Here is a 13,677-nt window from a genome sequence, read left to right as displayed (position 1 = left end):
TCTCCGGACTCAGGTTGAAAAGGCGTCAGGACGAGGGCCAGTCAGAGGCCGGGGCCGATGATGCCAGTGGAGATGGGGAGAGGGAGGCCGAAGCCGGGGCCACCGACGATGACGCACCTGAGCCAGAACCTGATCCCGGTCCTGAGCCGGAGCCCGAGTCCTCCTCCAAGCTGAGCATGTGCGGCTCGGTGTGCTCCTCCCCCGGCAGCTGCTAGCACCACATCGCCTCACAGTGACGATTGCAGGTCTCTCTGGCCGCTGCAGTGTTTGTGCCATACCAGTAGATACGTTCTCACCTCTCTCCTCTATTGTAGCTAGGGGTGGAGGGAACGCACAGCAGGGCAACTTGAAGCACAGCAGGACCTAAAGTGGCTCCCACCATTTCTCTTATCTTTATTTTTTTTCTGTAGCATCCTTCCGGTAAGGCATGAATGAAGCAGAGTCCCAGAGAGTCCCCACCTTCTGTATCCGCCCACCCTAGAGTAAGCTCTAACTTCTATGCAATGTTACAGTATAGCATGACAAATAAGGTATCACTTACAGGGAGGTGTTGTTCAGGAGCAGAGAGCCCCACGAGCATGATGACATCCCGAGCAATAGCGGTGCTGGGTTTTAGTGGGATTGGTGGTTTCGGCGGAGACGTCTCCCCCCCTCAGACTTCCTGTTCAAAATCTGATGGGGACGACTGAATTATTCAGCACACGCAGGCACTCAAGTTTATGTTATTGCCTGTGTCTTCTTCCCTCTGCCCTTTTCATGTAATGTGTGCCCTAATTCAGAAAAATCATTTTTCTCCTGGAGCGCCTTCCTTCTATTGTAACACCTTTATGAGACACCGTAAGTGTTAATGGCTGTTTTCAGTCGAGCGAGACAGTGTGGCTGGTTTCATGTTGTAAACCTGTTTAAAGTGGTGCCTGTTGATGATAATCAGTATTTGTTAATAACAGTGTAGCCATGCTTGTTTCATTTTCCTCCTTAAGCGTTAACCAACTTGTTTCTCTGAGCTTTTTTAGGATGACTGCGCACGGGAATTTATGGGAAATTAGTGCAGCAATCAAGATGAAAGGTTTCACTTGTCACTGCTACGGTTCCCAAGATGTAGTATTTTAGCTCGTGCTCTTATTCAGAGAGCATTCAGAAACTCTGCTGTGGGGAACAAATATAAACAAGCTACAGTCACATCCTTTAATAATCAATTAGAACGCTCTATTTGCTTCACTAGACACCATCATCTCTTTAAGTGCTTGGTTAGTATAAAGATCATCTCCAACTAGAGTTTATTTTGGGGCTGTACTTAAATGTGTAGCTGTGTCCTGTTGGTACTTCAAATTGTATAGATGAGATATGCTATTACTGTCATCATGATAGTGTTACATTTAAGGTGGCACCATTGATCTCAGTCTGAACAGCTGGGAACATGTAGCAAAAGTCCACCTTAAAACCCTAAGGCCTAATAAAATAAAAACCGTGTAAATAGCATAAAGTGTAGGTTATTAAACTCACCACAGTTTTATGTGGGACTTCGAACTCGACGTATAAACTAAAGGAAGAGCTGCGTGAAGCTTCTTATGCTTCATTCTGCTCCTCTTTCCAAGTGTGCAGGCACAACTTGTAGGCAAAATATGCCAAAGCTTTTCTACCATTTGCATAACCATTTCTAAGGAACTTAAAGTGTGTGAATGTATGTCTCTTTTTCCCAGTACAACATAAAGTCAGCGTTCCTTCTGCAAGTGAAAAAAATACTATCATTTATACAATCATATTGTGTATAAAGTATATATTTCAGGTAAGGGGGTGACCTCAAAGTTATAGTTTTGGGAAGTATGTCTATTCGCTTTTTTTAAAAGGATGAAATGAGAATATCGATGCTACCACTAAGTAGTGTAGAGCTGAGAGGTAATTTGCCTTTCTTATCTTATCCTGGCTTAGTTTAGCCGAGTTTAACACACAGACTGGAAACAGGGGTAAATAGGACCCATGGCTTTGTTCAAAGTAAAACAAAAACAGTTAACAGGGCCCAAAATTAGCATGTTGTATCGTGTGTGTATAATTAATATCTAAATTATCAACTAAAATGTATTCACATACTCTGTTTGGCCAGGACTACGGCCAGGACCGGTACATTTCCAGACATGCTGCGCAGAGGTTCTGATTGGTTGGAAAAAATAGTCGCAGTTACACCAGATCCTTTTAATTAAACCAACAAAATAAATTTATATGTTTAAATGCGTGAACATATTTCAGAGTTAGAAGAAGTGTGTTCAGTTTGGAGCTAAAGTGAATTGGTAGGTGGAGAGAGTGAATTTTGCAGCGAGCACTTCTAGCTGTTGAGGAGAATCTCGAGGGACGACGAGGCAGCAGAAGGCACCAGGAGGCTACATTTACATGGTGTTCCTGCTAACCTGGCTGCATGAGAAACCTTATCCTGTTTTAAAAACCACAGTTATGAATCCTTTCAACGGCCTTCATGTCTGGTGTCATTTTCACTCTGTGTTAAAGACGAGGGCTGGCCAGTAAAGTAATGGCCAAAGATCCCCCAAAAAACAGAGACGGATGATGTAAACAATCATTTCATAGTGTAGGGTAACACTGTAGCACTGCCGTGGCTTGTTAGTTGTCAATACGGTAATTTGAGGAGGAGGATTTCTATCAGTCCCAGGGGTCAGTTGACAGACCGTTATGTTACGTTACACCATGTGCGGACACAGTTTAACTCTACTACAAGAAGACTCCCTGTCGAGTAGGTTTAACATGGATTAAATGTCCAAAGCACATGATGAAGAACTTTGTGTTGTAACATTTCTGTAAGTGTAGGTAAATGGGAAATTAGTGAACTTTACAATTCAGTGACTCAGTGGCTATATTTAAACTTTCAATCGCCGTCCCATTAATTCTTCAAAGTCTAGTTCAGTTCAGTTTATTTCTAGTTTTTTTAAAGGTAAAATAAAAATACTTTAGTTGAAAATATATCACAAAATAGATAATCAGCAGCAACATTTCATTTTACAAATGACAGGTGGTATGTTAGCTGCTTGCTATCGTTAGCCACTGGTGAACCAACATTCAGTTGTATTCCTCTTTTTTTTCCCGGTTTTGTGAAGTGTACTATTTGATTCATAATAGATACATTGTCTTACTTGCCCAACACTGGTAGTAGTTGGCAGACCGCTACGCTATGTTAGCAAAGCACCACTGGCGGAGGCAGTTTACTTCTACTAAAAGAGGCAAAAGACTCCAGGTTGAGACAGTTTAACAAGAACTCTGTGTTACGATATTTTTGTAAAATTTAAAATGATTGATCCCTTCATTGATCCCTTCACTATACCAGTTATTACTACCAAGTAATTTATGGCCGTGCTGTGATATTCAGCTAACAATAAACATGCTTGCAGATCAGCTGGCTAGCATTAGCGGTAGCGATCTTCTCATCTCACCCTCACAAAGAAGGCAAATAAGTGTACTTCCCAAAATGTAGAACTATTTCTACAAACACTATACATTATGATTAGATTAAGAAGCTTCTTTAAAGGGATTTAAAAGTGGCGTCCTCCAAGTTTGGCAAAATATATGATGAGTTTAATACTAACAAGCCCTGTGCTTTATTTTTGCATGTACCTTTACAGTATAAGCCTGTTCCTGCCAAAGTCTTGAGCTTGAGCCTTTACTGGCTGATTCGTGCATGCACAAGCTTTTGGTAATAGCTTACCTTGATACTCACCGCATTATCGACACAGTCCAAATCAGAGTGTAACTGGCCTGCATCACTGTTCCTGGACAGTGAGTTTTGTGAACTTTAAACTGTAAAAAAACGTGTAATCCCAGTGTTATATGGACGGCATGATATTTTTAGATGATATGCAGTACCTTTGGCATCCTGTAGGTTGTCGTGATGCTCTGTTCAAGCATACAGGCTCGTACCCTCGCTGTATGAGTACGTTGAGGTCAGCAGCTCTGTGTGATGATCTGTTGTGGGTTAAGTGTTGCGTTATTGTTTGTGCAGAAAGAAGAAATTGGAACTGGGGCAGGTTTTCTCTTCACCCCGACACAGAATTTGCTGCATTATTAAAATCACTGAATGTCTCCATTCGTGGAAAAGAAAGTTCAATCATTTCTAAGACTCTTTAAATGAGAAAACACATCATCAGAGTTGGCACAGGCCTGAAATGGATGTGCAATTATATGTTCGTCATTTGTAAATGGATTAAAAACTGACTTTGACGGTTAATTTAAGTGTAGCTTTTCTCTAAGTTACAATACTAATCTACGGTTTTGACATTTGTTCCTTGATATCAGTGATCATTCCTAATTGGGCCGTGCTTGCAAACCCTACTGACATGTTTCTTTGTGTGTTAATGTTCTGGATGCTGTTAGGTGTTTAAAAAAAAAGGCATTGTGCTAGTGTTTGACCAGCAGCAGCATGTCTCCTATGATTGATGCTCTCAAGGCGTACCATACTGTAGATGTCTTTATCTCTGTGGATACAGTTTGAAACTCAGTGCCCTGGTGACAAAACAAATCCAGAAGAAAACGTGATTTATGCTTCTCTTTTCCTCCTTGTGATCCTATTTTGCATAATGTTCTTGTGCTGTAGGATTTTCTTTTCACAGGGAGTCAGTGAAAGCCTTGTTACTGTACCAACTGAAAATGCTCTGTGTTTAAAACATGCTGCTTTAACTGCTTTGATAACGAAATAAAACTCCTTCCAGTAATTTTACATCTGTGTATTTTTTGTGTATTTATTCTGTCATTTACGGCATTAAAGGGATAGTTCACCCAAAAATTGAAAATGCACTCATTGTCTACTCACCACTATGCAGATGGAGGGGTTGGTTAGTGTTCGAGTCCACAAAACACTTTTGGAGTTTAAGGGATAAACAGCGTTGCAGCCAAATCCAATACAATTGAAGTAACTGGTGACCTATTCTTCAAACGTAAAAAAATAAACAGAAACCCGTTACTTCAATTGTATTGGATTTAGCTGCAACGCTGTTTACCCCTGAGACTACTAAAGTGTTTTGTGGACTCAAACACTTCACCCACGCCTCCATCGGCACAGTGGTGAGTGGATAATGAGTGAATTATCCACGTTTAAGTGAACTATCCCTTTAAAGGTACAGTTTACTAATGAAACAGTAGAGGGAGTTGACTGTGCAGTGATGTCCAAAGTGAACTTATCTCTTTGAATGGAATTGTAAACATCAGCTCTGCCACTATTGACTGCAGCAGGTTAGAGTCTGTGACTGGACCTTAGACTGGAAAAGAGATGAGCTGTCAAAGCATTAGTGAGAATGAATAATGCAGAATCGGCTTTGTAAAGAACTGCCTCCTCGTTTAAGATAAAAAAGTATTTTTTATATACAGATACAGTATATGTATCCACACAATGTATAAAAAGAGTTGCATTATGTCATGGAAACAGATGAAATCCTTCAAAGTCCGAATCAAGAGCCTTGTTAAGTCCCTCCCCCATGGATGTGCGGTTAGTTTTGGCCTAGCCCCTCTGCAATGGTTCTTCCAGGATGTCCACTGTTGTCTGTCCTGCAGTGTCCAACAGGGGGCGCCACTTTGGTGCTTCAATAGTGTCCAGAAGAGCAGCAAGCTCAACCTCCAACTTCTCCACGGTGTCCTCCACTTTCTACAGGAGACACAAGATTTGTGAAGTTGATGTGAATAATACATTAATAAGTTGTAGCATGAATAATAGAATCAACGCTCATAAATAATACAATCACTTATTCATATGAATATTACAGTTGCCCAAAACAGCTAGTATAAAGTGAGGTCAGCGTGAGACTGGGGTTTGTCAGATGAGATGAATGTGGAGACGTTGAGTAACTCAACCAGAAATTTGGAAATAGTTGAGAAATCAGACGCACAATAAGTGAAACTCGAGGTTGGTTTGGTTTAGTCCTTGAAGGTAAATGCTGAGCTGCTTCATATAAGGAAAAAAGCTAATAATGAATTTAACACCTAGGGGGGTTTAAATACAAAACATCCCCAACCACATGGTTTCAAACTGCTAAGGGCTAAATGAGACGTTTTCGGAAACAGCACCTTCTCCACTACATCCAGCCGGTTGTGAAGGTTCGTGTGCTCCTGACAGGCACTTGTACGGAAAGCTCGAGGCCGCAGGTCAGGCTCGGGACCTGAAAACAGAATCAATGCATACATTTGAGTAGGAGGTAGAGAACAACATGACGTCAGCTATAAAAAGAACAAAACAGTTAAGACAAATAATGCATCTGACATGACAGATACACATGTAAATGGTCAATGATCTGGATTTATTTAATGTTTTTTTCTAGACGTGATGACCACTCAAAGTGCTTTACTCTACAGTTTTGTTCACACATTCACACACATCACTCATACATTGTTACCGCAGCTGTCAGGGGTGTTTTTGGGTTCAGTGACTTGCACAAAGACACTTGGCCACGCAGAACGGGCGAGACGGGGATTGAACCGCCGACCTTCTCAGCAGAAAGACTACAATGCCGATTCCTAAACTGAAAACTTTTGCTTTAAACAGGAGAAATAATAGTTAAAAAAAATATTTATCTTCATTGTTTCCAACTCAAACAATCATTTAAATGAGTTGTATTTTTCTTAAATGAGGCAATAATCTTCTTGCAATAGCAGGGGAGTGATCTGCTTCAGTGATGTGGAGCCGGATGGAGAGCAGCACATGCATTGTTTGAGCCCCCCCCCCCACACACACAGTTATGTTTCCAATTATCTGTGTCTCTTTGAAGCCGAGACATTTCGAGGCGAGGCTCGCTTTCTCCCACACAACTTCCCTTTTTCCATCACCTCCTCAGAGACCAAGCTCCCATTGATGGCATTTGAACTTTATAAATGAGCAGACTTCTCATTCATTTAACAAACGCTGCCGGCGCTGCTGTCGCTGTTATTTAGATTAAACATTTGGAGTCTTGTTATTGGGGGGTGTAGTTACTGAGCATTACTGATGTTCAGGCTCTCTGCAGAGCGGGTTCTGTCTGCATCATTCCTCTCACTCCGTGGCTGCCTGCCAATGACCGAACAAAGAGGTGCTCTCACCTTTTCTACTGGAAAAGAAATATACAAAACTAAAATACACAAGTACCGAACCAGGAGTTCAATCTTTGCAAAAACACTTGAGGATCTGCACCTTGAAGCTTTAAGAAAACCTAACCTCAAACTGCCTCCTTTGGTTTTCCTCAGATTTGTGTTCGAGCACAATGACAAAGATCAACTTTAAAGATTTCTGTTTAAAGCTTCTCCTCCCATCTCATACCTCTGTATTACTCAGCTTGTCCTCTCTAGGGTGTTTTCCTCTTCCTGTTGGAAAGTGGAGCTACACATGGGCAAGCTCATGGAAATAATGATTTTAGAGCAAAACACAGCAGGTATTCAGTCTGCTGTCAAGTAAACACAGACTGAGGTTTGTTTAAATTCAGTAGTTTAACTTCATCATACTCACATCGGACATGAACTAAAAATAAAAAAAGGATAGAGATAAAAATTGCTTGATTTTATTATTGGATATTTACAATCCTTGTTTATTTTCACGTTTTTTAAACTTCTGCCTCAAACATTATCCACCTTTATGATTCATTACGTCCACCTCAGACCCATTTGTTCCTTGAGCAGTAAACAGCAGAAGCGGCCACAAATGATTCCCATATCTCATTCTGCACACTGTCCTCACATGTGCGGCCGTGCCTGAGCATCAGGCTGCCTCGATTTCACAATGATATCCCATGGAAACACTTTCCAAGGTCCATTACACAGGCTGGAGGGGTGCCAGCTGCAGAACATGCAGGATACAGGCCAAGAACAGACGACAGATGAATGAGAAGGGCACTGTAACATCATCAGGTTTGCTCAGGGAGCAGATGTCTGCCCCGGTGTGTCCTCACTGATCGAGGCCTCTTCATTCTTTTCTTTTTATAGTTGAAATCACTCATGCAGATGAAGACCTGGCAGAGCTCACCTGCTTTGGTGTGACAGCAGCACATGAATTATCAGAAGTCTGCAAAACACATGAGCCATTTCCTTCCTGGATTTTTAAGTCATGGGAATGATGTTTTCCTCATTGTTGCATCTCACAACAACAGCATCAGTCTTCGGCTGTAACAGAACGTGCTGCTGGTTTCCAGATCAGCATAAAACTGCCTCTTAAACCCTCAGAAACACCACAGCTGTGCTTCCATCTTAAGTGTTGGTGTGCGTGTGTGTGATCAGCGCACGTACACAGCACGGCCTGCTCCTCAGGACTTCAGGAGGAGAAACTGTGCAACAGATGGTTACATGCTGATGTCGGTGAACGCCTCTCCCTGTGAGTCTAACTGAGCTGTTATGATAGAAAATAAAGACATGTCTGTTGTATGTAATAAACTACAGATGTGAATAACATGGCTGATGCAGTAGATGCTACCTGTGGGGCTGACATGTTATATGATCTCCACTGGGTGTTTCCTGACAGTGACAAAACATTTGGGTCTGTGTTTGGCTCACATGAAGAATTTATTTTCGCTGTCAGAACTGTTCCAGGTGATTGTGCCCCCCCCCCCCCACTCTGCACTCAACAGGCAAAACACACCACAGGGAAAGCAAACATAGATATGATTATCTAATTCCCCGGCCCCTGTGTGTGTTTGTGTGTGTGCGAATGTCTATCTATAGTTGTAAGGGCCAATTTTGGTGCATTACTATCATTGTGAGGACATTTTTAATGGGCTGTTTGAGGGTTAACACTTGGTGTTAGGGTTAGAATTAGGTTTAGGTTTAGGTTAGAGTTAGGCATTTAGTTGTGATGGTTAAGGTTAGGTTAAGGGGCTAGTGAATGCATTATGCCAATGAGTGTCCTCTCAACTATAGAGAAACGTGCATGTGAGTGTTTGTGTGTGTTTGTGTGTGTATGTGTGAGTGTGTGCGCGCAGTTTATTGACCCATGATTATGTGGCTCTCTACAGGAGAGACGTGGTTCAGTCGAGTGAAGAGTTGAGACGTTTAGGACACAGTTCACAACGTCTATTCATGCAAACTAATCTGTAGCAATACAACAAAGGTTCAAAATATATTGATAGAAGCACTCAGGAGAGCTCGTACCTCCAGCAAGGCCCAACAGTCACCTTATGAAACTACATTTAAACTCACTAGATATGGATATATTCATTGGATCTGCAGCAAATTGCACACACTCTTATAAATATCACTCCCCTAAACATGCCTGATATTAATTTTCATCATCAGCATCCATGAATTATTGTGGAATGTCTAAAAATAATTTACTGGATCCATGTGTATCTGTATCAAAATTGAATGGGCTCTTTCCTGACTCATACCACATCCTTCCACTGAGTTTCATGGCAATCATGGTAGTTTTTGCGTAATCTTGCTTACAAACAAACAGACGAACACAGACCAAAACATAACGTGTGGAGGTAATACTGCTCATGTGCAGCACATCACATGCACGGTGAGGAGTCATTTTCAATTTAAAAGCTCAATGAACTGTCTGGTTTCTTCAAGTCAACTTCAATTGCAAAAATCTGCATCTTTAAACTTGAAAGACAAATGTCGATGAAGACTATTATTTTTGCTGTTATTGCTCAGCTTTAGAAAAAACATTAAGGTTACATGGTCAATTAATAATAAAACTCTGCATCAAGATCTGTGTGACACCATACCAAAAACCTCCATATGTAATATGTGCATGAGTCCTGACACATCAACTGCATCGACTGACAGTTCATCTGCATTTAGTTCACTTGCATTAGGTGCACACACACTTCAGCTTTCTCCAGGGCTTCAACTTTAACATTAATTTGAAATGCTTCAGACGCTGACTGACTGAATTCAACTGCTCTGAGCGATTTTAAAGCTTCTGTCACTCACAGTTCAGCTCTTTTACCTTCAGCTGACACATCAACTCATTTTACCTTTTACATTTCACCTGACACCTCAACAGCTTCTGTTCCTCTTCGTCTATCACTCTGGTACATGGCACAAGCAAACATTTCAAGTTTAGGTGCATTTAAACCTGTTTACTGGGTTTTATAACTGATATTTTATTTCCCTTTTCTTCCTTATTTGTTGTCCTTACATTCAAGTCCATTTTTTGATTCATAATTTGCTTTTAGAGTCATAACCTTTCAATATACTCAAACTGAGTATCTTTTAATTTGTATCAGTAGAGTTATATTTATATATAAATAAACTACATTTACTTGTTATATTACTACAAAGATGACCACAATTGTTATAGAAAATATAAATATTTGCAACGCAATAAAAAAATTGGGAATATTGATGTGGCATAAAATACATTACATTTACAAACTGTAGCATTGAATCCAGAATTAAACTGCTGCAAATAAAATGAAATGAGGCAAAAATACTTTTTCTGCTTGCGTAGTTGCTTAGTTATGTGTGTGTGTGTGTGTGTGTGTGTGTGTGTGTGTGTGTGTGTGTGTGTGTGTGTGTGTGTGTGTGTGTGTGTGTGTGTGTGTGTGTGTGTGTGTGTGTGCTTGCGTACTTCCTGTGGTTGGTCATTCTTGCAGTATGAAGTCAGTGTAAATCACACTTGAGGCCGTCACTCACAGATCTGACTCTGGAGGATTGACGCACATTTTTGTGAATTTCCACCAGATAGTAGTAACGCTGGTAAACAAAGCTCTCTGTCCTCAGAGCCGCGGAGCAGATGATCATAATAGATGAGGAGAAGAGGGACTGTTTGAAACTCTGCTGACAGTGTATTAGATTAAGTGTTGCCAGAGCTGCAGTTAAATTAGTAACAGATGTGCTGGCAAAACCCTGAACACACACAGACCTACATGAGTCTGTGTGTGTGTGTGTGTGTGTGTGTGTGTGTGTGTGTGTGTGTGTGTGTGTGTGTGTGTGTGTGTGTGTGTGTATGCGTGCGTGCATGCGTGCGTGTGTGTGTGTGTGTGTGTGTGTGTGAACCCATGAAATATCTATTGTGCCACGCAACTAAGACATACTGTGTAAAACAGACATGTAAATATATTTTCACCTCACCGATGGTTAAATCATCTCTTCTAGTAAATCAACACACTGATCCGCTCAGCTGTGTGTCCCCCGGCCTTCTGACCTCTGACCCCTACACTCTACCCTCACTCGTCCAGACCCGAGTCATCTCCCTTACCTGCCGCAGCGTAGCCAATCAGGAGGAGGAGGAGTCCAATGGAGGAGGTGGGGGACTGGATCATGGTGAGGACGGAGACCTGGCGAGCAGCTGACGACAGAGACTGATGAGTGTGTGAGAGACGTAAAAAGAAGGAGGAGAGCCCTGAATCTCGGAAAACCATACGATTTCTTCTCCTCCACAAATCTCCCTGTGTTCTTCCTGTGTTCACTCTCTCGCTCTCTGCTCCTTTCCCTCCTTCCCTTGGTTGCGCCCAGTTTCCTAATGAAAACATTAGATGCAGGACGAAAAGCTGAGTATCTGGGAAGGGGAGGGAGGGACGTACTGGGGAGGGGACTCCGATCTCAGAGTAGCTGCAGACAGACTTTTTAAGAAGGTTTGCGCTTATCAAGCTTTGTGTTGTAGAAAGAAAACATGAAATAAGGAGCCTCTTCCCTTTTTTACTGATAAGATCCTTAAGTAGTACACTGTTTTCCACTCACCAACTTGGGGCTTACAAAAAAGCAGAAAAAAAAGGCTGTGTTGCATCAAAGAAAACTTATTTCAGGTCGGACTGACGCAGACAAGCTCTTGTTTGTTGTGGAGTGTGTTTTTCTATCAAGTCAGGAGAATAATAAAAAGGTCTGGAGGCAGCCGAGCTTATTTTCGGGGAAAATCAGACGGTGTTTCTTTTCAGCAGGAAGTCTGACAAATCAAAATCAATTCAGCAGCAGAGAATGCCCTTTATAATCATATTGATTGGTTCCTGTTATTCTCTCTCATTCTCTCTCTCTCTCTCTCTCTCTCTCTCTCTCTCTCTCTCTCTCTCTCTCTCAGACAGCCAAGACAGTTACGCAGTAAACATGGTCATCTGCATTAAGCCAGACCGTCTTTCAGCCTCGTGCTCTGCTCGCTCGTCTGGCCTCTTAAGCAGATCTACAGGTTAAGCAGTAGAAAAGTAGAGGAAAAGTGAAAGACAGGATCAATGGAGAAATGAGATGTAAAAAAAACGAGGCTAAAGAGAGTTTAGGAGACATGAGATAGATAAAGAATAATAAATTATCATCCTGTCAGAATGAATTTGATTCGCTAAACCTCACACTAAAGAAAGAAATAGGAGAAAATCGTTCTTTTCTGTGACAGATTCAGAAGATTCAAAGACATTTTCACTCATTTTCGTAACATTGTATGGAAAAAAACACCTCAAAATGCTGACTGCTATTTCACTGTGACATTTGTTTTATGAAATATTTATATATATAAACAAATTGTTTTACTTGTTATTACTGCAGAGATTTTATACATCAACATATATGTTTTAAAATGATAGATAGTTTATAATAATGCAGAGCAATAAAAAGGGAATTGTAAGTAAAAATATCAAGTAAGCATTATGCTAGATTAAAAAACTGGGATATTAATGGGTATTAATGTTACATAAAATGCATACTGTAGCATAACATACATTTTCCATAATTAACTCCATAAAATAAAAAAAATTTTAACTCTTTAAATTGGAAACTGTTTTTATAATGACTATTATTATGATTAATTATACTCTTTAACATCTTATTTTTTGTACTCTACATTACTGTTTCTCTGTCCCTTAATCATATGGAGGGTTCAAACTTAATCACACAGAAATGTACCACACAAATTACAACAGCATATAAATCAGTCTGAGGAATCTCCTTAGGGCACCTTGAGAGAGTGATATAATTTTGTAAAAGTGTGTGAGTTCATCCTATGACCCTTCATGTTCATGGTTCAAGTCTTGTGCGCAAACACATGCTGAAGCCCAGAGCGTCTCCACGTCCACAGAGCCAAAGGATCATGGCGTCACGCTGGTGTGTGGTGTGACAGACTGCTCGAGGCAGGGTCACCTTCTCACCCCCACGTCTATTCCTGTCCAGTTGTCGTCTCTCTGCTGTCTGTGAGCCTGCTGCTTTCCTTCAGTGCAGTGTCTGTCTGTACCAACCAAATGTCCTCACAAGCATGGACAGATGAGGGAGACCCTCGTCCCCCGGCCCCCTGGTTTCAACCTGAACCTTGTTGTTGCCAGGAGGCAGCTCAGCTCTGGACCTGTCTGCTGTCAGCCATACACTGACTTCCTGTCACTTTTAAGGAGCTGAATGTAATTTGTGTGTGTGTGTGTGTGTGTGTGTGTGTGTGTGTGTGTGTGTGTGTGTGTGTGTGTGTGTGTGTGTGTGTGTGTGTGTGTGTGTGTGTGTGTGTGTGTGTTTCCATCAAAAGAAACAAAGCTCCTCCCTCTTCTTTTAAGACAAGCATTAGTTGACCTCTGGTTTCTCTTGTGTCCTAATCCTATTGTAGATTTGCTGTACTTACACAAACTATCAGCAGCTTCACTGAAAGGACGGCTCCATATATTCAGTCAATATTTACCTGGTAGAATCAGCCACACACACATCACATGTCCTCTTTATTTTATTTGTAAAGTATGAGGATCGATGTTTTAGCTTTTCAATGTTGTTTTGAGTTTTATTTCCATGGTCTTGACTTTTGTTACATCTCTAAATAAAACCTCA

General features: G+C 41.2%; 1 protein-coding gene across 1 annotated transcript in view; it reads left to right on the top strand.

Annotated features, from left to right (window-relative positions):
• The window catches only part of LOC118119074 (serine/threonine-protein kinase 32C), an 88,632-nt gene extending 83,918 nt beyond the window's left edge, over positions 1–4,714 (top strand). The window contains exon 12 of the mRNA XM_035172756.2: positions 14–4,714. Coding sequence (XP_035028647.1) covers positions 14–215 — 202 coding nt within the window. The 3' untranslated portion in view covers positions 216–4,714. The remainder of the gene's footprint in view (positions 1–13) is intronic.
• Positions 4,715–13,677: the final 8,963 nt, after the last annotated feature.

This window comes from Hippoglossus stenolepis, chromosome 12 (assembly GCF_022539355.2).
Source record: "Hippoglossus stenolepis isolate QCI-W04-F060 chromosome 12, HSTE1.2, whole genome shotgun sequence".
Taxonomy (NCBI): domain Eukaryota; kingdom Metazoa; phylum Chordata; class Actinopteri; order Pleuronectiformes; family Pleuronectidae; genus Hippoglossus; species Hippoglossus stenolepis.
Note: the sequence above shows the minus strand (reverse complement) of the source record. Positions and strands in the feature narration are given on the sequence as shown.